The following is a 23,110-nucleotide window of genomic DNA, read 5'->3' on the forward strand; positions in this document are numbered from 1 at the left end:
TAGCTAACAAAGCTGATATCTAAGCAAAGATATCTTTATTTCAACTATGATGTGCACCTTTATTAATGAATGACAAAAGTTCAAACTTTTTACTAATTGATACTATTTGGGGGGGTTCACTTTACTTTTTAATTGGACAATTTAAATACAGAATAAGGATGAATTCAATTAAATAAAAGAAGGAACAATTAACAATGCTACCCAATGTCAAATATTTTTAAAAGCAGCTACACTGGATTTGTAAAGTCTGACAAACCAAAACAAATGTATTGTGGAGCAAAAACGCGTAAAGAAACAGTCAGTATCTAGGCGACAACCTCATAATCTTTCTGAAACCCTGACAGGAGTCAATAAAAGGCCAATCAGTTTAAATAAGCCTCTAAAAACAATAGTGTATTCCAAATATAAGCAAGACAAAATATAAACTTTTTTAAATCTAATTTTATAAATGTTTATTATGTAAACTGTAAACATTTTTGGTCTGTACAAAAACATATACAGCTGTATCTATAAACGTAATTAAAAGTGTGCGATGATTAATCAATTCACATATACAGTGTTTTCTCACCCCATGTTTTCTCGCAGGACTTTAAATCTTTACTTTACACCAGGGGTACGCAGGGCAGCCTTCCCATCCCAGCAGACTACGCACAGATCGTTAGCAAGGGTGAGACGCTGCCTCAGTGTTAAGGAGGTACATTGGGGTAGGGTATGCTGTACAAGGCGTGAGTGGAATTCAGCCAGGTCACCAGGGTTTACAACCCCACTCTCGAAAGTAATTGCAATGGGATCCTTAAGGGCCAAGTAGTGAGCAACTCGGGTTTAATGTTTCATCTGAAGGATGCCGCCTCCTTCATCATGTCCCAAGGTTTAGTACTGGGGCACTGGTTTGAAAACTCTGGCCCAGAGGAAAGAGTATAAACCTACTGGTCCACCTACGCTACTTGCAGCAGAAACCGTTTTTCCTTGAAGGCCACCCTTTACAGTATTGATCCCCACTATACAACAGATCAGGTACTGATTATTGAAAATCCACGGAGAATTTCACTTTAACAAGAATAACACAACTCGATCCCTATAATGACTGTTACATTTGGAGGGTTTTTCAAAACGGGCACACTCGTATCCCAACAGGATGTTTTCATTGCCATATATATCTGGTGTCCCAAACCAATTAGTAAGGATAATCTGAAATTCTGCTGCTCTGATAGACTGAAGTACAGACAGTAAAGACACAGACCTATTCTGTAAGTGCACAGCTACCTTTTCTGGCCAATAGCAATAACAACACAGACGCATTAAAAAGGTCTGGGAGGTATGGAGAGTAGAAGAACCAAGTAAACCCAGACAAAGGCCTGGTTGGCTCTTGCTGTCCAGCACCATTCCAGACATTTTGGCAGCTGCTCCCAGGTGTTTTAGAAGATGGCCACACTGGGTTACAGGGATCACTGGACAGCATGAGGAATGATGGGCCCAAAAACTCATGATCATTTGAAGGGGGCAGCAGGAAAAGAACACAATATGGACACACTAATCCTGTACTGAACTACAAAAGAATAGGCATTACACTTTTTAAAAGGCAGCTCAATGTCACCTACAAAAAAAAAACCCTACGAGCAAATGATAAATCAGATGTGTTCAGTCTTGTGCCTGAATTGCTTATTGGTAGTTTTACTTACTGTAACAAAACAGCCTGTTCCTTTGAAATCTACAGCTGGAGAAAATATGTTTTAGACCTACTCTAAATTGGTAGCTATTAGCATTTGCTTTTCAAAAAATTATATTGTCCAAAAGTTGGTAATGTTTTACTGAAGTTTCTATCGGTCTATAAGAGATTTCACATATTTTCCCACAGCATTCACAACAGCATGTAGCGTCATTCCTTCCAAGACTTTGGTTTCGACAGCTTCAAACAACGCAGTTTGAAACATACAGACTTCCAATGACTTTTTAATAATCCATTGTCTGGGACTTGAATAGGATTCTACTGCTCCTAAAAGTGACAAGACAAGACATGCTAAAGAAAGAATATCCAAGCCCTTGCTATCACCTGCTTCTTCTGTGAAAACAAAATCAGCTCAGAGTAATTGGGAAGCTTTGCACTGCCAACAACCTTTCTATAAAATGCCAGGAGTTTCTCAGAATATATTACGAAATCACATGTACAGCACTGCACCCTGAAGAGGTCAAACAACAGATTTCGTAGCATTGTCTAAAAGTTGTCTTCACCGTTCACATCTCATTTTATGATCATAGACTCTGCTTATCTTGGAGTCAGCCGAATAATACTGTGCTCTGGGATTGAAGGACTTTCTATATTTCACCAAAGAACATATACAAATTAGATGGAAAAACAGATTTTATATCATTTGATTTAGTGGCTTCTTTCCCAATTTTCATTTACACGTTAATATTAATATGGTAATTATCTTATTATTAATATTCTAACATAAGTTTCCATTAGTAGAGTTGAATATCCATCAGTCACCTGGTTTTTGTAAATAAATGACAACTACAGGAAATCTCTTGATTATTTCATGATTTTTTTTTTGTTTATGGAGCGATACACTGGAAAACAATATATTATATGGCAGTATGTCTGCCACTTTACACCAGACAATTTTATTATAGATTATAAGTTAAAATGTTATGTTTTTTTAAACACAAATATTTATCACCTTATATTAATATAAAAATGTAATCACTTTGTTTTTACCTGCGATGCAGGGACTCTGAAAACTTCAGGCTCGCATAAATGAATTCTTTCACCTGAATGTAGATTTGAGGCACTGACTGAGACATGGGAAGCTTCTTTGGAAACTGTTGCTGTTAGAAAAAAAGATAGAAACCATGAAGGTGTGATTTAGTAAAGTACAGTAAATCTAACACCAATACTGTTAACTACAGTGCAGCTAAAATCAATTAGAAAGTATTTAATAAAAACAGCAAATAAAAATACAGCATTTTCTAGGCTTAATAATAATAACAAATAATACGTTTCGAATAACCATACTTATGCATAGCTTTTGCTTCGGTGTTTGTGAAAATTCTTTTAAGTTTCTAGACTCCGTATTGTTTTCTTTACACTTTGAATCTTTCTGCAGTGTTTTAACGTTTAAAATATAACCAGCAAGTATGAACTGTAATCTAGCAGGGCAATCTTAAAGGCAAAGAGCATTTTACATACCTTTTCGATTTCTGCATCATGGAACGGAAACTTGCTAGTCACGGTTCTGTATTCTTCTTCGTTTTCTACAGGGATTGGGCTATAGTTGTCCTGTTCAAATATTTCCCTGTAAATAGATGCAGCCTTATCTTTCCATTACATGAGTTCATTTATTTTTTGAAAATGAGTTTAGGGTTTTGAAAGTGAAGCAATTTGATGATTCTTATAAATATTAAGTTTGAAAACCATAAAGCCACAGAGCCATCCTAGGCAGACATAGAAGCATTAACGGTTAGAATTTAGCCATCAGAAAAATGCGACTTATTTTGTGTCGCATGTGAGTGCAATATAAGTTCGACGTGAGTGCTCTAAATCCCTTTTAATACCGTTTTTATTTGGCTTTGTTCAGTATGTGTTAAATGGAAAAAATCTCTGGCGGGTATGCGCCTTAAGCGCCCGAGATGCGTGCACAGCTGGGGTGAAGCACATAATAGGTCATACGACACACAGAGCCTTGTAATAAGAAAGCCTGCAAGAAGTCTCAGCTGGACATGTGCACAAAAAAAAAACGTCGCCTGTCAATTAGAATCTTTGTGGACCGTTCCGCGCCGCCGATTTCAGCATTAATACTTAAACTGGCCAGGTCTGGGGTCACGTAGCCCTAGTAACACGGTCTGCTTAACACTAAAACTCTGCTGGTGTCCTGTGCAGGGCTCTTCATATGGTACCCCGGAATTCCGTGTTGTACTGAAGTCTAACACCACGCCTGGCGGGGGTTCCCCACGAATGGCGAAAGGTGGGACGAAATTGATGGGGGACGGGTGGTGGTGGTGGTGATGGGGGGGGGGTGTTGGGGTAAAGGAAGAATGGAAAAAAAGAACAGAACAGGCCCCTTTGTCCTCAAATGGACCCTGTGATGAATCTGAAAGCAAATCTCACATCAAAACACGCTTTGAAAATCACCTAAGGGAACGCTCAAAGCTCTGCTTTATTTCAACTGCTCATCATGCACATATATTGCAAATACAGACCCAAAATGTATCACTTGCAGATTCTTAGATCTTAACAGATTTACGCATCGTTTTAGCGCACTATGTGCTGACTAACCTGAACACAGCTGCCCATTTCTTCAGTAAGGTCTCATTATATTGATCCCGTATTTCAAACAGAAGGTCGAACAGCCTGCTCACAGGAAACCCGTAGCCCTGCAAACAGGATAGGAATTAAAAATGTTTTTCACAAAATAATACTCGACATAGTGCATTACACACAAACGTGGTTATAAAACAAGGTGACATGGAATGAGAAAGATTATACTGCAAGTGACTTGCAAAGCAAATCACTGCATGCAGGCGAATACCTTATAAAAGCCCATTTGTTTTCTGTAATTCAAAAGTCTTATTAACACTGGGAACAGGACAAGACCTGTGAAAATACAGGTGCATGTGTTGATGGCAGGCTTGCTGCTTGCTGTGTGATCTCACATTCACAACAGCCAAGGCCAGAAAAATAAGTTTGTGCACCTGATTTTTCTCAGTGTAATAGTCGTCAAAAATCATAAAATACATGCATTTCATTGCACATGACATTGTTCAGCAATGTCAAGATTGATTGAGAAACCACAACCCAAAGACTTGCAAAAGCCTTTAAATCAAAATCACTTCACAACATAATTTTCAAGTTTGTATACAGATTTCAGTACAATTTAAAAAACTCATTTCTTGTTCCGATTTCACATGAACCTTTTCAAAAAGAGATTTGTACTAACCTGCAAAGTATCTGCAAATATGACAATTAAATTCTTCAGCTCTAAGACAAGGTCGGGGTCATTGCAATAGGACTGCAGGGAACATAACAGGCAATCAAAATCGACCACAGAAATTTGATTAAATCAAACCACACACTGTTAAAGCTTACACTTTTGACAAAGTTTCATTCACATTGACAATGTGGGGGCCTGCCAAAGCAGTTATTTGAAAAAAAAAATCAAAATGAAACTTAAAATGTATTCAGTGCATTTTAAAAATATAATCAATGCACTGTTTCTCTATTAAATCATTTTCCCAATAAGCTCAAATTAATAACGGTACCACCAGAAACAAATACCTTGTATGTCTTTTTAACCTATACAAGCATGCGAAGCCAAGCTGGACGAAAGAATCTGGGCGATGGAACATCACTTCTGCAGTTAAGGAACCAAGTGAAATAATGACCCAGCTCTCAGGTGCCGACAGATGGGCCTGATGAAGAGCTCCACATGGTTTGTGCTCTACCTTCCTCCTGTCTAGCGGGCTGTATGAAAGACTATTGCTTCGGGGGACACAGTCCTCACACACAAACACTGGGGCTATCATCACCTCCGCCTCCCCTGACATTTGCAGAGGTCTGGTCATGACTACTGTTTACTGCACAAAACAATGGCTAGTGCAGAGTGGTGGACATGTGTTTTACTTGTACCACTGTCACCCACAATAAACTGCAATCATGCATTTGGAGATAACTCTTCGAAACCCAGTGTCCTCACCACACAATGGGATAAATTAAAATTGAAGAACTATACATGTCTTGGTAGAATTCCATAACTCTTTTTTGGTAAAAAAAAGTTGGCCTTCTAATTCAGAAAAATCTTTTTTTTTTGCTCAGCCTTTCAGACTTGATTTACAGCTCTAAAACCTGAAAAGCTCTCAAGCCAAACATTTACACAAGACCCCAGAGTTGCCTCTTTGCCCCCTACCTGTCAGACAGGCAACCTCGGAGAGTCCGTAAATCATCACCATGAATGACCAAGACCTAGGTTGAGACACGCAGCATCATCCCATGTCTCAGACCACACTGCTTGGAGCAATAACTCCCACTGTTTATGGATTCATCACACAAAGCATTTCACACTCCCTCGGAAATGGCTGTGGTCCTGAATCCTTATGCCCTGTGTCCTCTGCTCTAAACTGTCCAAATACAGCTTTTACAGTGCAACAAGATGCACAAAAGCTTTAAAATTATCCACCTCTACAGAAACCTGCACATCTCCTTTACAAGGAAAATGCAAAAGACAAATCTCCTGTGTCTGCCAACAAGTGTTTTGACAAACATTCGTCTACTTGCCGAACATGCCCAATGAGCAAAAGCTGCACAGCAGTCATTAAGTACGAAGAATACAACTTGACTTTTTAATAGACTGATTATTTTAATACATTCCCAATACTGCACAATTTTCATACAAAACTAGACATTACAGGCATACTTGCCAAAGGCAAAGTGACCTCTACCTGTCTTATAATTAAATACACACATTTAAAACCTATCTCATTTATACAAAACAGGTACAATTATCCTGAGCCTGCTTCTAGAAAACCAAACAGATTTCAATCAATGTGAAAGAATATGTTTAACATCTTATATACCAAACCCAAAAATATCAAGTTCACTTGGTACCTTACCTCTTGTCACAATACCATTATGAATCTGCTCTGTGTTTTTACAGGGAACTCAACAAGACTTTTGGTTGAAGTGATGCTACTGTGTTGCAAATACATTCTTTTGGTCTTGAAGGGAGGAGAGAAAAGGAGGCTTTTTTTTGGTGGAGTTTATTTTGGAAACAAGGCATTTGGAATGATAATTAGGAACTATTTCCTGGTGGTGCTTTCAATGCTGAACTATTCAATCTGATCTAATGAAGAGGTCAGTTGAGACTAATGAGGACAGATTGCAACAATAACAGCAGATTAACTCTGAATATTCTAAACTGCTGGACTAAGAGCATGTTTGGAGGGCCCAGTCAGTTGTAAATCACTGGAGGATTATGCAAATACTTCATGGCTGTGGCTCACAGCCTGAAACCACTGGGAAAAACAAAGGCCTGGCAGGCCATGCTCCAGGTCTAACTAACTTTTAATTACAAAAAGCCACAGTGGTGGAGGTGTAATTGTTCATTTTGACACAAACCCACTCTAGAAAACACACTGATCTTTTCCTCCCCCTTGCAGATCCTTTGAGCAGAAATGGAAAGATGCACAAGCTTCCGTCACTTACCGAGTGGGTTCTCAGCACAGCAATGATTTTGGAGAGCGCCATGTTCCAAAGTTCATCGGTATAGGCTCTGGTGACCAGCCCCTGTGTTGCGTGCAAAATGTGATCCTCCACCACAAAAAATCTAAAATAAACATAAAATAAACAACAAGAAGTCGATACTTCCCTCATCTCGTCAGAGAAAAACATCAGTGCATTGTAGTTATGGCGGCTTATTAATTTAATATGCTTAATATTAAAAGAAAAGCTCTTTACCCCACAATCTGATTAAAATATTTCCTGTATCCTTCTACGGTTTCATGCTGAAAAATACAAAACACCAAGGTGTTAGATTCCTGATACAAAAACTTATCACAATTTCCATTTGCTGTGAAATTCTGGCTTACCATGTTGGACTGTGGCTGTAAGACCAGCCTTGCTTGTTTTCTCCTCTGTTTTCTGTAGTAATTCTCAAAGGTCTCTCTGTCACCCTATAATGCAAAAACACAAAAAAACAGCATTTAACTTAAAAACAATTCTCAACTGAAAATGCATTCTTGAAATTATAAAAGATGAGTGGCAAGATGAAAATATAACAATGTCAATATTTGTTTTTTTACTGTTGGTGGTATGCCATCATAATTTCTTATCTAAACATTTAAAGAAAAACAGTGACTCAAACTGCTAGTTTATTGCCTGTGGCAACTGATTGATTAAGTCAATTTCAACGCAGAAGTTTAAAGGAAATTGTTTGTGCAGGGTGCTAGTAATGATTTGAGTTTCCAGTACTGTCAGAAATATAATAAAAATACTCCAATGCCAGTTGCCTGATCACTCCCAAACCATTACTTCTGAAAAGTTATACTTTAGTGATTCTGAAAAGATCCAGAAATCAAACTTATATGAACCCCAAAACTATCACCAAACAAATAGGCACGGCTACAAAATAGAATGTGACATATCCAGCACTTGATATTTTCTTGCTATTGCTGGGAAATGTAACCATGTAATGAATGGTATAAACTCTTCACAGATTCAGAAAAGAAAATAAGAATGCACGCACAAAGTTAATGAGGGGCTGTTCGGAAGAAGTTGATCAGAAACAATTAAAAAGAGGGGCACATGCTTAGCTCCATCAGAATGTATTAAAATCCGTCAGCATTTTGGCACAAAATGTCCTCAGGAAGGCTTTTTGTGCTGAAATTGTGTCAGAACTTCATAAATTCTAATGGAGTTCAGAGGCTGCATCCTGCATTTTAAATTGCTCCCCTAAACACTCACCGTATCATATAGCTTTGTCTGCACATATGTGTTTCAAGTCATCAAACAATCAGAACCAGATCCAAGAATAACAACGCCCCAAGGCAACAGGAATGTATAATTTTAAGTTTATTACTGTAACACCAGTAATAAACTTGGGTCAAGTTTTATTAATTGTTTTAATTTAAAAAGAACACAGGATAAAAAATATCCCATTCATTTGGAAGATGCTTAAAGGAATAAAAGAAGTGCAGGATTTATAAACCAGGCGCTATACTGGTGTCCATTGTAATGATATCTTCTTGTTCCCTTCACCCACTCCCTCAACAATGAGATGATATTCCGCAGTGAGTGATCCCCATGTGGAAAAGAGAGGCACGTCAAGTCACGGCCCTCCCAGCCCACATGTGGTCCTGCCGTTTTCCCATCAACCCCGTGGGGCTGAAAAGCCACACCACTGGCTCAGCCTCTGCGGACTGCTGGGGTCAAACCACTGCGTTAAATTAACCGCCAGACTGACCTAATGGGTTCAACCTCAAAAGAGTCTGAATGGCTGCTGTCAACCCTGCTGCGGTGTATGCTGGCGTAGAAAGTAAATTAAACACATAAATAACGCAGAAGTGTAAAAAATGGCAAAACTGGTAAATATTCAATAAATCAATAAGCATATTTTTATATGTTTGACACCATTAGTGAGAGCTGATTAAAGAAACAGGAGACTAAAAAGCTCATTAGTCCCCACATTGATGGTTTTTAGTTAATGAAGTGCTGAAAGATGCCATGGCCTCTTATTAAAGTCATTGGGACTGTGCTGATAAGGACTAGCACCCTGCCTGCTTTTTATATTGTGAGCAGCTCTGGTGACATCCCTGTGTTCTCATTAACAGAGCCATTCAGGGGAAACCATCTGCTCGCCTCAACTTTCCAGCGCACCAGCGACTCGTCCTCCGCCTGGTGAATGCAACACAATTTGTGTGCAAGATGAATACAGCAGCTTAGCATTTTTATGTTTTGTTTTTATTGAGAGAGGTTATTGCTGGGTCAAACCTATTAGACAACCCAGTGTTCAGAATCTTTAAGAACATGGGATTAGTGCACATGAGATAACAGGCTTAGCAGTCGAAAACTCACTCGGGTCTCCAGTTATTTAATTCAATATTTCACAAAAATAATAGCAAAGTAAAGTCTAGGGTAAACAATGGAAAGCCGACTCTTATATAATCTAATGACCTTCAATGAAATCATGTAGCGGTTTCCAAATAGTGGTGATCGCACCATCAGTTGTACGCAGACGATTTGTCAGCGGTACAAGCAAACTCATTAATTTTAATCACAGGATGTGTTTGGACTGTTCTTGTCTGCGCATTTATATTGTAAACACATTTGTCTGCCGGTATATATACAGTACTTCATTCTTACCTCCCGCCTAAGGTGTTTTTGGCACCATCTAGTGGTTGTCTTAAATCACACACTTTGCGTGACTGGAACAAATTAACGTAATTAAAAAGTTGGGGTGGGCTAAAGACAGTAGCGCCACCAAAGAATAGATTTGTTTTAAACCTAAAACACTGGGCAGGTTCATCTTCTTAAGATTGTATTTTCGTCTCAAGAAAGTGAAACATGGTTTCCGAACTAATATTGAAATGTCGGTTCACAAAACGTTTAAACTCAAAATGGAGAAGTGGCTAGATAACTGGTATTTCTGTATGGCTCAACAACCTGAATGCTGGTCTATGAGGCTTAGGTTTTAAGTTACCAACAAAAAGAGAGCATTTGTGAGAAATCCTCAGTTAGCAGACGTAAATCGAAACAATTTCCAAGCATTCTCATTGCTGGACGATTTTCTGATGGAAAACAAACAACGGCTTCAGTCAAACCCGATCGTTAACATTAAAGAGCATGTGCCTGGTGTGATCTCACATTTCACTGACTATTTTGCAGATCAGATCATTTATGAAGGGTGGATCAGAACTCCCTTTTCACTGGTTGTCAATACCCTGCCTGTCTGTCTGGAGAAATTCAAGTAGTATTCAATAAAATCTATCTCAGTGACTTCTGTCTTCGGAGAAGGTAGGAGAACACTTCCATTTTGACAGGGCAGAACATTGTTGATTACGTTTTTCTCTATCTGTGCGAGTCAGATTTCTCAGCAATGGCATCTATTAAAAGCTAAATGATCTAAATGATGTCATGGAACAAGATTTGCAGGACTTTTCTTCCCCATCTCATATTGAAGTGATCCCAACCAATCATCCAAAGAGTAAATTGAAAATTTAACATGTATAGATCTTATTATAAATAGTAAATGTTTTCAAACATGTTATATACATATGAATACATAGTGCTGAATTGCTATGAAATCTTTGAGTGTGTTACACTTCTATTTTCCTTAATAAGTAAAATAAGGAGCGTGGTACTAAAGATATTAGCACTCCCTGGGTTGTGCAACCCTTGGATTATGCAAATTCATCCTTGCAAAACAAATTTTCATATTTATGCAATATTGTGGTATTTTTGTGGATACATAATACATAAATCAGAAGCATATACAGCCACACAGTGCCGTTTCCATGTGTTTCTGTTTTTTCTTCAATCTAATTTGTGGGTGATTTTTCCCACTTCATTGCAGAATAGAGTGTATTTATTATTTAACACTGCAAGGAACAGCACAGAAACACACTACTTCAACATTATGGTTTAAGAGTTAAATGAAACTCAAGTCAAATCTGACTTTGAAACAAGTTTCCAAACTAAACACTTCTGTATGTTGAACACTTTCTGTATACAGTTCTGTAGAGTTTGGGAACCACTAAAGATTCCCACTAAAGAAAACAGTCAATGAACAATATATCCAACAACCAGGCAATATAGAAGTTTCACACATCTTCCAAAAGACCACATTAAATTACACTGGAATCACATAAATGACATTCTTGTATTCATGTATTTTTTCTCATGTCTCTCATAATTGGGTCAAAATACTATCCTTTTATTGTGATCCTATAAATTAATAGAGCCAGTTGTACAAACAAAACACTCACCAAAACTGTGTAAATATGAAGGCATCTATACACAGGTGAGAAATCTACAAGATCCTGTGCAGTCAAAACCTGTAAAATAAACATAAAAGCACAGAGATATTAAAGTACAAGGGACAGTGGTCTCAGTTAAAAAGTAGAAGGTACCTTTAAATACCAAAAATCAACATGACAAAATTAATAAACAAAATATACAAAAATATACACGACAGGACTAAAACAGAACGCACATATTTTGAATGAAAAGTGTCGTAGAATAAAATAAATACTGCACAATAAATCTCCATAATTCCATAAATGATTCTGAAACCATGGATGATCAGTAGGGATATAGATGGATGGTTTGGGAAAAGTTACTGAAACGACTATGACACCAGAACACTCCGTGAATCTCCTCAGTAATGGAAAATCATAAAAGGTATGGAGGAATGAGGAGGGTTTCTGGGTTTGAAGAGACAAAAAGTAAAAGACAACTACCTCTTCATCAGTGTCCTCCTCCTCCTCCTCTGCCCCTTCTTCTGAGGGGATCCCATTCTTCTGGCTGGATCCTTTGCCATTCAGCATGTAAAGGGGCTTTCCGTACCCTGCGCTGGCCTGCTTCTGGACAGCACTGTTGAAGGTTCTATGCTGCTGCGCCTAACATTGCGGTTACAGAACACAAAGTCAGTACCGGATCTAGAAAATGACACTCTCTGCCTTGAAAAGTTCTCCTGGCTAGCAAGGCACACCATGTAGTATCTAAGGTGAGTCACGCCACTGAGCTGTTCCTGTGTGAGTCCCGGTCACACCTTGCTTCCGTTCTTGGTTGGCAGACAACTCTTGTGAACTGTTTTAACTCCTGCCGGCTGGAAATGATTCATGTCACCAGGACACAGAGAGCATGGGTGAACCACCAAAATGTTATGTTAGGCTGAGATAGGGGCAGATTGAGCCCCTAACTTTCAATCGCATTTCGCGGTACTATACATGCCGATTAGGATCATGGGATGAAAAAGCAGGAGATGACATTTAAGTGTTACTAATTAAAAATATTATTATTTTACCGTTTATAAAACTTACCATAGTACAAAAAAATCAGTCCATGCACACTGACTTTTCAAAAAATCATTATAGAGTGGGCTTCAAATAATAAAGCAATAGGAACTGACAATACTAAATAGAAAGTAAATTAAAAATCAGGCATAGTCATTTAGTATTCAGCCTAGAATGCTAAATAATTTAGAATTCTTTGGAAAGTCAATACATGGGACTCAATGCTCTAATCTCATGTAAAACCTCACCTGTTTCATTGCTGTTTCCCCAATTTTATCAGAATGCTTCCGGATACTTTCCAGGAAATCTTTCAAGTCAGACATAGAAATTTCTTTAATTTCTTCACGCAATTTGGGAAGTGTTTCAGCCATTATCTGGCAGAAACGATACTGACTGACCCGAGGAATGTAAATATTTTCAAGATGTTCCATTGTTTTCAATGCAGCATAGTATCTGAAACATAAATACAACCCTTTTTAGAATTAATAGAAAATAATCTAGGAAATTAAATTATCACGCTTCAATAAGATATGGAAAACCATATTCTTAATCTTCAGAAAAAAAATCAATTGAAACAAGACAGATAACCAAAGGAGAACTTAAGACTTTGATATGAAGGCACTTATTTTAAGCATTACTACATAAAAGTTACCATCAGTTCATGCATTTAAAATTGCCCTGGCTAGCATGCACCAAAGCCTGTAGGTAGTGGGAGTATTTCCCTTCACACAATTCCAAAACTGCTCACTGTACACATAAATAACCACTATTGTGCATTCTCATATTTCATCCACATACAAACACTAACGTTGGGGTTAAATTAAGAAGCAGACCTTTTCAGCTTTTAAAATATTTATTTCTTGTTTACATATTACTACAAATGGCAGGTGGAACTGTATATGTATATAGCTGTGCCTTTTCAGCTCTCCATTTCAAAAACATGAGTTTTCAGCAATCACTACATGAGATGTGAAACACAAGAGCTGACATCTTCTGAGGAAGAAGAATTGGAGGACAGTTCCTTTTTTTAAAAAAGGCCACAAGGGAACCCAAATAATACATATTTTCAGGCACAAGCAGGGAACTCAAAGGTTTTGACGGTGCAAACTCTGGAGTTTCTAGTTGTTTTTTTTATAATACCAGTGCAGCATGGTTCTTCAGATAGGTTATGCCCTTATCACTCTGCACAAAAGAGCAAAGCCCACAGTGTACCCCTTGATTGCGCTTCATAGAGGATAAATCCATAACAGCATCAACGTTATATCATAAGCTTTTATTCAAATTATACAGATAGTTCATCTGGAGGGTTTCGACTGTTTCTGAGACCAGCATTAATATAATCCATTTCAATTCCAATTTTAGAGTCCCGTACTAATTACAGACATCTTCAGCTCAAGACCTTGCCCTTTTAACATCTGTTCTGATAAAACATCGAGGCCTTTTAAATTTGAAGGTCAGTGGCGGGTCAGGATTTAAACTGCATAATGTTTGCATACCATTTTATGCCATATTCAATATGCTTTCTTGTGCTTTTGAATTCCATGTAATCGGATTAATCCAATAAAAAGGCTGCTTGTAACAAATATTGTTAACAAATACAAATTTATAAACTCAATGAATGGCATAAAGTGTTTGAAGTCAAAACACAATTATAAATCAGTGGTAGAGCTCATAGATACTCCCTCAAATGTTGCAAATACATGTGTGAATATCAATATGCCACGATACAAAAAGCATTAATTTCCTGACCTGTTCAATGCACCGGATATGAGCAGTTCATGAAGAGAAAAACAGAGGTTTTTGAAAGAGGATGAATAATTTGCTTTACTTCTGAGATCTCTAGCTGTAGCTTCCACATATCCACAAAACATTTTTTTCGGTGAATTGGCAGAAGAAATGAAAATTCATATTATTGGGAGTAAAGGTCTGTACAAACCAGCATAAATTCATCCAGATGAGTGTTTTAATTGTGATTTACAAGAATGTTTTTCTACTGCTAACTGCTAAGAGAAAAAAAAGAAGCTCTTGACCTCCAGAGAGCTGTTATATGAGTTTATGTGATTCTGATCTAAAGCAACACAAATAAAAAGGAATCATTTCCCTTCCTCCCCTACTCTTCTCACACATGCATATTTCACCAATATGCCTAACCAGTAGAATAACCTTTTTTATAACTTAAATCTCAAACTGGAATGAAATTTAAAAAAAAAGCATTTTTCATAAATTAGGAACTTCCTCAGGAAACCACTCTTTTACTATGGATATCAGTAAATCCAAACTTCAAACAAAACGCACAAGATCTCCAAATTTAAAACCTGCAATGATCCTGCCAGACAGGTGAAGAGGGCCCCTCGCCTTGCTAGTCACAGACAGCTAAATCCTAAGATTATATTCACAAAGCTAAAGGCGTTTCCAGAGTTCAAAAGTACAGTACAGCTCTGAATAGTACAAGTGAAAACAATTCCGGATTTCTACATCAAGCTTTTTTTTGGGTAATGAAAACCAAAGATTCCTGCTATTTGGACAGTCAAGGCTAAGAACAGTACAGACTCCTCCTTATTTTTTCATAAGGGCTGGGTCCACCTATGCTGTCACTTTTTTTAGAGTCAGTCAAATTTTAAAGCAAACTGATCATTTGGGACAGCTTTCATAAACTGCAAAGCACTACAGTCTGTACTCATTCTTGTGGCTGGATAAAGATCACTAATGCGGCTTTCTGAAGGGGAGTGAGAAATACGAGTTGGACTTGATCAACTTGTTCATACACTTTTTTATTTAAAATCATTTATTTTATTTAACCCATTTAGGACCAGTGAGAAAACTAAGTATTCCAGTTTGGTTACAACACTGATCCTGAGCAACATACTAGGAAGACCTCAGCTTTACTGTTGAGTCCTAATGTCAAAATCAATATAATGCCACACAAGCATCAAAATGTTTTTTGCAAATATCCTTTCTTAATCTTTTGCAAAGGAAATATTATAAGTTGCAATTATTTATTTTAAGTAACCCTATTCTTTTGTATTGATTGTAAGAAAAATAAGTAGGCCACAAATGGTCTTGAATCTCTAACAGCAAAGAAACAAAAAAAAATAACTTTCAGAATTACACAGAACAGCATTATTCTCAATAGTTCTACCAAAGTGCCACATCAATCTTCTATATACTTTTTCTCAGTTCTGTACTTTCTCTTAAGTGTGATTTTCCAGACACTCTCTCAAACACAACACTGACAAAGATAACATTTTATCTATAACAACATCTTTTACTTCTTAAATTATAAATATCAGTATATATTTGACCATCAATTTTAAAGATACAGAAATTGAATAAGACCACGTCCAGGCAGAGTCATTAGTGCACATCAGTGACGCACAGATTAATAGAGAAATGTGTTCATTTAATTGCCTCAATTTGGATAAAGCTTGTGACAGCTCTCTGGTGTACCAAAGTCCTGTGAAGAAGGGCACACACAAGGTCAATTGTCTTGCTGTTCGAACAGTAAATTTATTTATAATGTGTTATGATTGATTAAGAAGACATTAATGAAGGAAGAAGGGTTGTTAGATTCTCATTCTGATTGTACTCAATAAGGGACATGTTTTTCTCAGTAACTGTGCATTACAAAAGCCATTATTTTTAAGGCTTTTAGGGGTATTTTTGGTCACTTGTTTTAATTTTTATATTATTGTAAACCAATTTTTAATTTAATAATTTAACGTAGTAAATCAACAAAAAACAAATTCTCCTTTACTGTGCTATCTTGAAGAGTACTGATTTATAAAAGGGTGTGTACCAGAGGAAACCACATGAACTACTTCGCTCTGCTGTACAACAGCAATGTCCTTTCCTTTCAGAAAAGAATTTCAGGAAACTGTCCAGTATTCTCAGAAGTTGCAAGAGACAGGCTAATGTGTACAAGATTCAGCTCACAAAACAGGGTGTTAAAGAGAAATGTTAATCACCTTTTAGAATCCAATTGTTCTTTCAACTTGCTGTACATCTCCAGAACTACAAAGAGATAAAATAAAATAATTAACCAAACTTTGTCCACATGTCACAACCTTCTCCTGAAGAGGATTGAAAAATAAGCAATAGTTGGGCTGATTCTGTTTCAGGGACCCCAACAGATCATAGAAATGATCAAATTTAAGCTCACTTAAAAAGTCCAAGTTAAAAAAAACATATACTATTTTATTTAAAAACTGAGCCATATTCAGTTTGATAAGAAAGTGAAATGTGATTGTGTCAGGACACCATGCTTAAAAGAGCTAAACAGCAGTAAGAGGCAGACAGGAGAATCTGGGATATTTATGTACATTTTGTTTTCAATATTTAACAACCTCTGGTATTTTTTTAGTGTATTTTTAAAATGGACAAAAGTATATGAAGAATATACTGAGTGTGCTCAATGGAAGTTGTGCATCATCTTTCACTTACTTTTGTTAAATGTACACAATTCTTTCTTTTTTGCACTATTAAAAAAAAAAGTTTTTTTTTGTTCTCACCAGGAATGCACAACTGGAGCTTCTCAACAGTGGTGGCAATATTCCTCTGCTGTACTCTGCATCGAATCACTTCCTCCGTCTGCACTGTCACCTTACATTAGAGAGGTCAAAGAGTTTAAACCACCAGATTTAACGAACAAGCTGTGTTGTAACTTTTCTCAAATGAAATAAAACAATCCCAGAAAACAAGTGGGTGCTGTATTCACCTCTTTTCCTGCATCCTGAAGTCTTCGATTGGTATCGGTAACTTGGCCCTTAAAAATAATATCACTTTTGTTAGACAAATAAGCACATAATTCCCTGTTGTAACTGCTCACCCTTGTAATCAGATCATGCTTCATGAGGGGTCAAGAACAAAGAAATGCAAATTCAAATTAAATCTGCAGCGGGAACTTGAACTTTTGATCGCAGAGGTCTTTTATACACTTTAATCACTTATGACAGTTCTTTCTAACAGATTCTGTGACAAACTTCTCAATTTTACTTGGGATTTTTGAACTTTACTTGTTCCTCTAGGTCTGTCAAACAATTCAAATCATTGACCCAATTGACCACTGGTCCCTTCTTGATAACCTCAATGAGCTCTATATGCCATTCTTTGTCTAGAACAAAATGCCGATTGCATTTTCTGGTAATTAAACATTCGTTTTTGCTGAATCCAAACACTGGGTGGTTGATTCACATCAAATGTGGAAACCTCAAAAACACAGCAGCATTTTAATGCTGCAGGTGCAGGGCAGCGCGACCTCAGACTTTCCCACATATTAAGTGACTCATTAGGTCATCATAATAAGGCAGCACATTTTGGTTTATTAAAAATCTCATTAATTTTTAAACAAAGATGCTCAGTGACCTCATTGATGCCGTATTTGGTCCCTTGTTATCTGAATATCCTTTATATAATGCTTGTCTAATTACAACCTTGGGTGAACTACTCCTGCAGCATTTGATGCACATATTTTACTTTCAGAAGTGTAAAGGGAGCTAAAGAGAATTGGCCTCCGACTCCATATTAAACTCCATGACTTCAGTAAAACATCCACCTCAACTTTAACAGCACTTCCATGGTTTGCACTAATAATAAGTCATATCTGGGTCTTCTCACGTACTCCTCAGGTATTGAAACAGATTTCCTTAGTGGTTATTGGGTTTGGTGGATGAATATAATCAGTGCCTTAATATCGCTCTGAAGTTAGGCCAACAGCTCCCACACAGCCTTTGAAACGGTGACTGCAATCAGACCTGGTGATTGCAGAGACCCAGCGCACTCTCACTTACAGCGAACATTATGAAAGACTGCCTGGACATGCTTGTGCCGGAGAGCCATTTTTATTCATGTAGGTGACTAAGCCTGTGCTTGCAGCATTTGTGAGCACCTCACTCTGCAATATAAATGCTAATACGGAGGGTTTCTCAATCGGCTCATCTTCTCTTTAAACCAGGGTCACACAGAGCTCAAGGGATGGCTGGACACACACTCGAGAGGAGTATAATGTGATACTGCTTCTGCTAAGGGGATTCTTTGCTTAGGGTATTAAGCAATGGGATTAAGAGGCGAGCCTGAAGAAAGACAGGGGCACAATGTGCCCCCACCCCAGCATGAAAGGTATGCTGAGCTCTGAAGTCTGCATATTTGTAATTCTGGGGGGAAAGCCTCAAGCAGAACTGTAGTGACCTCTGTATACTACAACCCTTCATCGGCTTTCTGCTCTAAACCCTTTCCATCAATGGCCAGAATGAGCAAACCAAGCCACTGCTTGGGAGCAAATGCAAAAACATTGATGCACAAAACCCCATTGAACAGGATGGCTGTGCATCAGCTGGTCTGCAGCTTTTTCACTCCTTCACGTCTCCAGCTACTGTGTGAAGAGCAAGTAAGTTAGCGCAAAAGGACTGAGAAAACATCTATAGACAAACAACGGTTCACAGGTTTATGCTGGTCTACATTATATTTGATAACTATACTATTAGAGTGCACTGACAACTGCCAGCTACTGTGTTCACTATATTACATCAAGTTATTTTATTTAGCAGGTTGAAATCCACGATGACACAAATAGGTTCATTAAAAAATTCAGTTAATTCAGTTCCATTCAAATTTCAAATGAATAATTACGGCAGTAACATACAAAGAATGTAATGGAGAAATATATTTCTTACCATTAGTTTTTCTGCATCGGCTCTGACTTTCAGCAGCTCTGTGATAGCATCCACAAACCCCTGATGGTGAAAATTGCACATTTTTTCAATCTCCCGGTCATGGTTGCGTATTCGGGCATCGAGTTTCTCCATAAACCTCTTGTGTGCATTTGGCTGGTCATCATAGACAGACCTGAAACACATTGGAAAGGCAAAAAAAGTTAAATGCTGAAAACACCACTGGTGCTAAAATTTTGTTTGACACAGCACGAATTAAACCAGTTATCTAGCTAATATGAGTCCAGTGGAGGAAAAGTATTCTGCCACCCTAGCACCATCAGATAAAAAGGAATCCCAAAACCTTAGGCGCCAACTTCTCAGAATTATCCGTACTGCCTGCCTTAAAATGTATTTACATTAACAGAGAATATTTCTGCTGTGATCTCCTCCACATTACCTTCATTAATGGTAAGAAAGCACTTCTTATCATTAATGAGGGCCTTGATTAAGGAGAGCACAGTCTTTTGTGTTGCACTCCTGCTGAAGTTATTCACAGCATCATCAACCCGCAGTGATACAGACTTGCTCCAATCTACGTAGTTCTTCTCGACAGAGCTTATCATTAGCAAACATCTTACATGGTCCTTATTTTGCTCCAAGATATGGGCTGACACATGTCTCCCGTGCTTTCGAATCCAATCTAACGCATGACCCATCTGGCAAATCCTCTCTCAATAAATACAGATCCCGCCCTTCAGTCCCATCCTTTCGCATCTTCGTTTTTGAAAACAGCTGTACCCTTCTCCTCATTAAGGACGAGCCACGTGAATGTTCAAGTCTGCTGTGGCTGAAAGGCCTGGGTAGGGAAGCTGTTGCAGAGCAAACTTGGGTGACTTCTTGAAATGATTTTATGATCACAGGTCGTTAAACGACACCTCAGCTGAATGACACCTAACCAGCTGTCAGATAAGTTTTGAATGTGGAGTCCAAGACAAGATAGAACTTTATTTAGCATCGTGGGCACAATTCTTGCCAATCCTGATCTCGCAGATGCATAAAAATGCATTCACCGCTGTTTCTAAGAATATAATTACAAATATTGGAGGTGCCTGAGCACACACTGCAGCCACACAGCTGTCGCCTCTGCTCAAAATTCTGAAATCAGCAGCTGACGTAATATAGTGGTAATATTTGAAAATTAAGATTAAGGACAAACTGACTGAATACTACATAAAGATAAACACATACAAAAGGATATTACATTTTTCACCCATTGTGTTAAGAAGTGTATAAAACACCCTCGAAAGTGTGCATCTTTCATACCAAGACAAAATATGCAAATAGTCTGTTTGTGAGGCTTTGTAACATTTTCCCCATTTTGATCAAAAATGAGGTTGGTAAGGTTGCAAATCCAACTGAATAAGGTGAAAGATCTCATAAGTGTATACAACTGACCTCAGCACCTTTCTACCTCAGAGGATTAATGGCTTTTCTAGTCCATCCACACTAGAGTAGGCTTTGTTAAGCTGCACATGTCTGAGGAATAAATGTCCATGATTAAGACTCCAGTGCTTTTAAAGCAGCGGGCACTGGAAACACTCCATAAAGACCACAATAGAAATGCCACAGCTGGATCCCACACAGGGACCAGGGGCAGAGCAGGAGCCATGAGCAGTCTGATTGTGTGAGCAGCTACTAGACGAACTAGTCACCATCCTTCATTGGCAGAGGCTACTTCCAAGGTTTTCAAGATGTGTAAGATACACAGTTAGCAGCCAGGAAGGTCCCGGGAGTGTGCAGGCAGAGAGTGGACTCACAACATCCCTTTCTTCAGAGGCAGCCTTGCTAGCCTAATCATCAACATTCCACTTCCTCTCTCCAGAGAGAACCCAGCTACTCCTGCAAGGGATCAGTCATCGTGCGTGGCAGGAAAGCAACAGCCTCTGCTAATTTGTCTTGGGATCTTCATGCAGCTCGTACTTCATAACACTGCCATTGAACAATCCTGAGAGCTACCAGAAAACAATTAGAATCTCAGTGTGCCAAACTCAGATTCCACTGCCATAAAGCTACAAAACTATTCAGAAAAAGACACGTTTAAATGACTGCATTTAACTTAACAGTACTTCTTCATGCAGTATCTAGCTGATGCATTGAGGTGTGCATACAGAATCTCAGGTAAGTACTATTTGATATAGGAAACCAAATGACAACATGACACAAGCTATTACCTTTTCATTTTTAAGGGAGCACAGCAAGAATGGCTTATCTAACTAAAAGGACATCTGACAAGTAAACAGGGACTGGTTTATCATCAGTCTGCCCCTGCACTTTCAACTCTTAGCTTGGAAAGCTTGCTATCCTCATGGGTAATTATTTGGTTCAAAGACTTATCTAAATTGAGCAGGTGTTCCTCGTCTTATTAATACAATGTGTCACTGGGATTACTTGGAGGCACACATAACCAAATTCGCCAGCAGCACTGGGCCAGTTCAAATCACCTAAGAAGATAGTATAGACTACTGTTGTCTCTCATGCATGGAAGAAGGAAATTCAGGAACTTCACATCGCTCTTTAAATTCTATTCATCTCCACGGGATACACTTTGATCCTGTATAAACAGGGATTTGCAACTACTGTAAACATGCTTTTAAAACGGCACAAACAAAATTATACACGAGATCTTAAAAAAAGAAGAAGACACCTATTTAGCATGTTCCAACAGACTCAAAAGATGAAAAAATCAAAGTGTGCCCCTAGACTATATTTCATGATAGTATGATGTTTATTTTTTCAAGCTAACAAGAAATGCATCTTTTTGTTCATCAGAGGAGACAAAAAGAAAGAACTGTTTTGTCTGTTTGAAAGAACATAATTACAAGGCTCTTTCAATCCTGAGTAGCACGTTTTGGTTGATTAAACAAAAAAATTTGGAGACAAAGTTAGTTAAATGCTTGTCTGCAACTGTGCGATTTGCAGCGTACACTAAAATCACAGTAGACATTCTGGCTGTGGTTAAAAAAAACTAGATGTCTACCTTTTTATCCCTGAACTTTTCACAAAGAAAATACATGCATTTTTATATCATTTTTGTTCTTTTTTTACGAGTTGAAATCCAAGTAACAATTTTAGGCTTGATTCCACCTAGTGGACAGACATTGTAACTGCGCCAACGGAAACTTCAGTGAATGAAGGACATAAACCTTCCATCCTTCCAAAATACAACACATTTATGTAATTAATTAAAAAGCAGTACAATTGAGAACAATATAATCACACTAGAAAGAAGCAAATTAAAAACTGCAGAAGCACGGGTTACACACAAGTCAATTCACTAGAAAGCAACGAATAAACCAGCAGTGAATCCAGGCCACAATCATTATTTAGGGAGGGTTTAATGGTATAGCCTAACTCTCCTTTAACCATTGCAGTGTGAAATCGTTTTTTATAACTATGTGATTTTATTACTAAGATAATTTATCACTGGTTGCACATTAAGAAAATACATACGAAATACATTCCATACCTTAAAACACAGAGTCCACTTTCCATTAAGAGCTGGACTTTCCTAAGGTTTCATGTCGCCACCTAGTGTCAAGCTAGTAGTACACACATTTAAACACCAAAGCCAGTTCTCGGCTAGTTTGACTCATGCTTGGCAACTGTGATACATTTTTAAGTATTCGCATGAACTTAGTAACACACTATTGAACATGAAATGTGTTTTGCTATGCTACATTATTAAAGAAAACACTTCACGAATGAACAAATATTATTAACCACATTTAGTGGATGCAAATTAATCGCATTAATTACAATTCTAATTAACAAAATAACAACCATGGTGTCTTATTACACATTCATTCCTTTTATAGCAATGAGCTTATTTCAGACACATGGCAACATTTAAAACCCGTTGTTATTTTGTGTTCCATTCTTTCATTTTGTTCTGGCAAAGTTTA

General features: G+C 37.8%; 1 protein-coding gene across 2 annotated transcripts in view; it reads right to left on the bottom strand.

Moving 5' to 3' along the window:
- exoc6 (exocyst complex component 6) overlaps nt 1-23,110 on the bottom strand; it is a 64,669-nt gene that overhangs the window by 29,537 nt on the left and 12,022 nt on the right. For both annotated transcript variants that reach the window (XM_006630384.3, XM_015346959.2), the window contains exons 2-15: nt 19,170-19,341; nt 17,216-17,263; nt 17,010-17,100; nt 16,467-16,512; nt 12,750-12,954; nt 11,947-12,105; nt 11,473-11,541; nt 7,579-7,662; nt 7,448-7,494; nt 7,196-7,316; nt 4,935-5,006; nt 4,274-4,371; nt 3,188-3,293; nt 2,717-2,826 (exon numbers count right to left, since the gene is read on the bottom strand). In XM_006630384.3, coding sequence (XP_006630447.1) covers nt 2,717-2,826; nt 3,188-3,293; nt 4,274-4,371; nt 4,935-5,006; nt 7,196-7,316; nt 7,448-7,494; nt 7,579-7,662; nt 11,473-11,541; nt 11,947-12,105; nt 12,750-12,954; nt 16,467-16,512; nt 17,010-17,100; nt 17,216-17,263; nt 19,170-19,341 — 1,428 coding nt within the window. The remainder of the gene's footprint in view (nt 1-2,716; nt 2,827-3,187; nt 3,294-4,273; nt 4,372-4,934; nt 5,007-7,195; nt 7,317-7,447; nt 7,495-7,578; nt 7,663-11,472; nt 11,542-11,946; nt 12,106-12,749; nt 12,955-16,466; nt 16,513-17,009; nt 17,101-17,215; nt 17,264-19,169; nt 19,342-23,110) is intronic.

Source organism: Lepisosteus oculatus, chromosome 4 (assembly GCF_040954835.1).
Source record: "Lepisosteus oculatus isolate fLepOcu1 chromosome 4, fLepOcu1.hap2, whole genome shotgun sequence".
Lineage (NCBI taxonomy): Eukaryota > Metazoa > Chordata > Actinopteri > Semionotiformes > Lepisosteidae > Lepisosteus > Lepisosteus oculatus.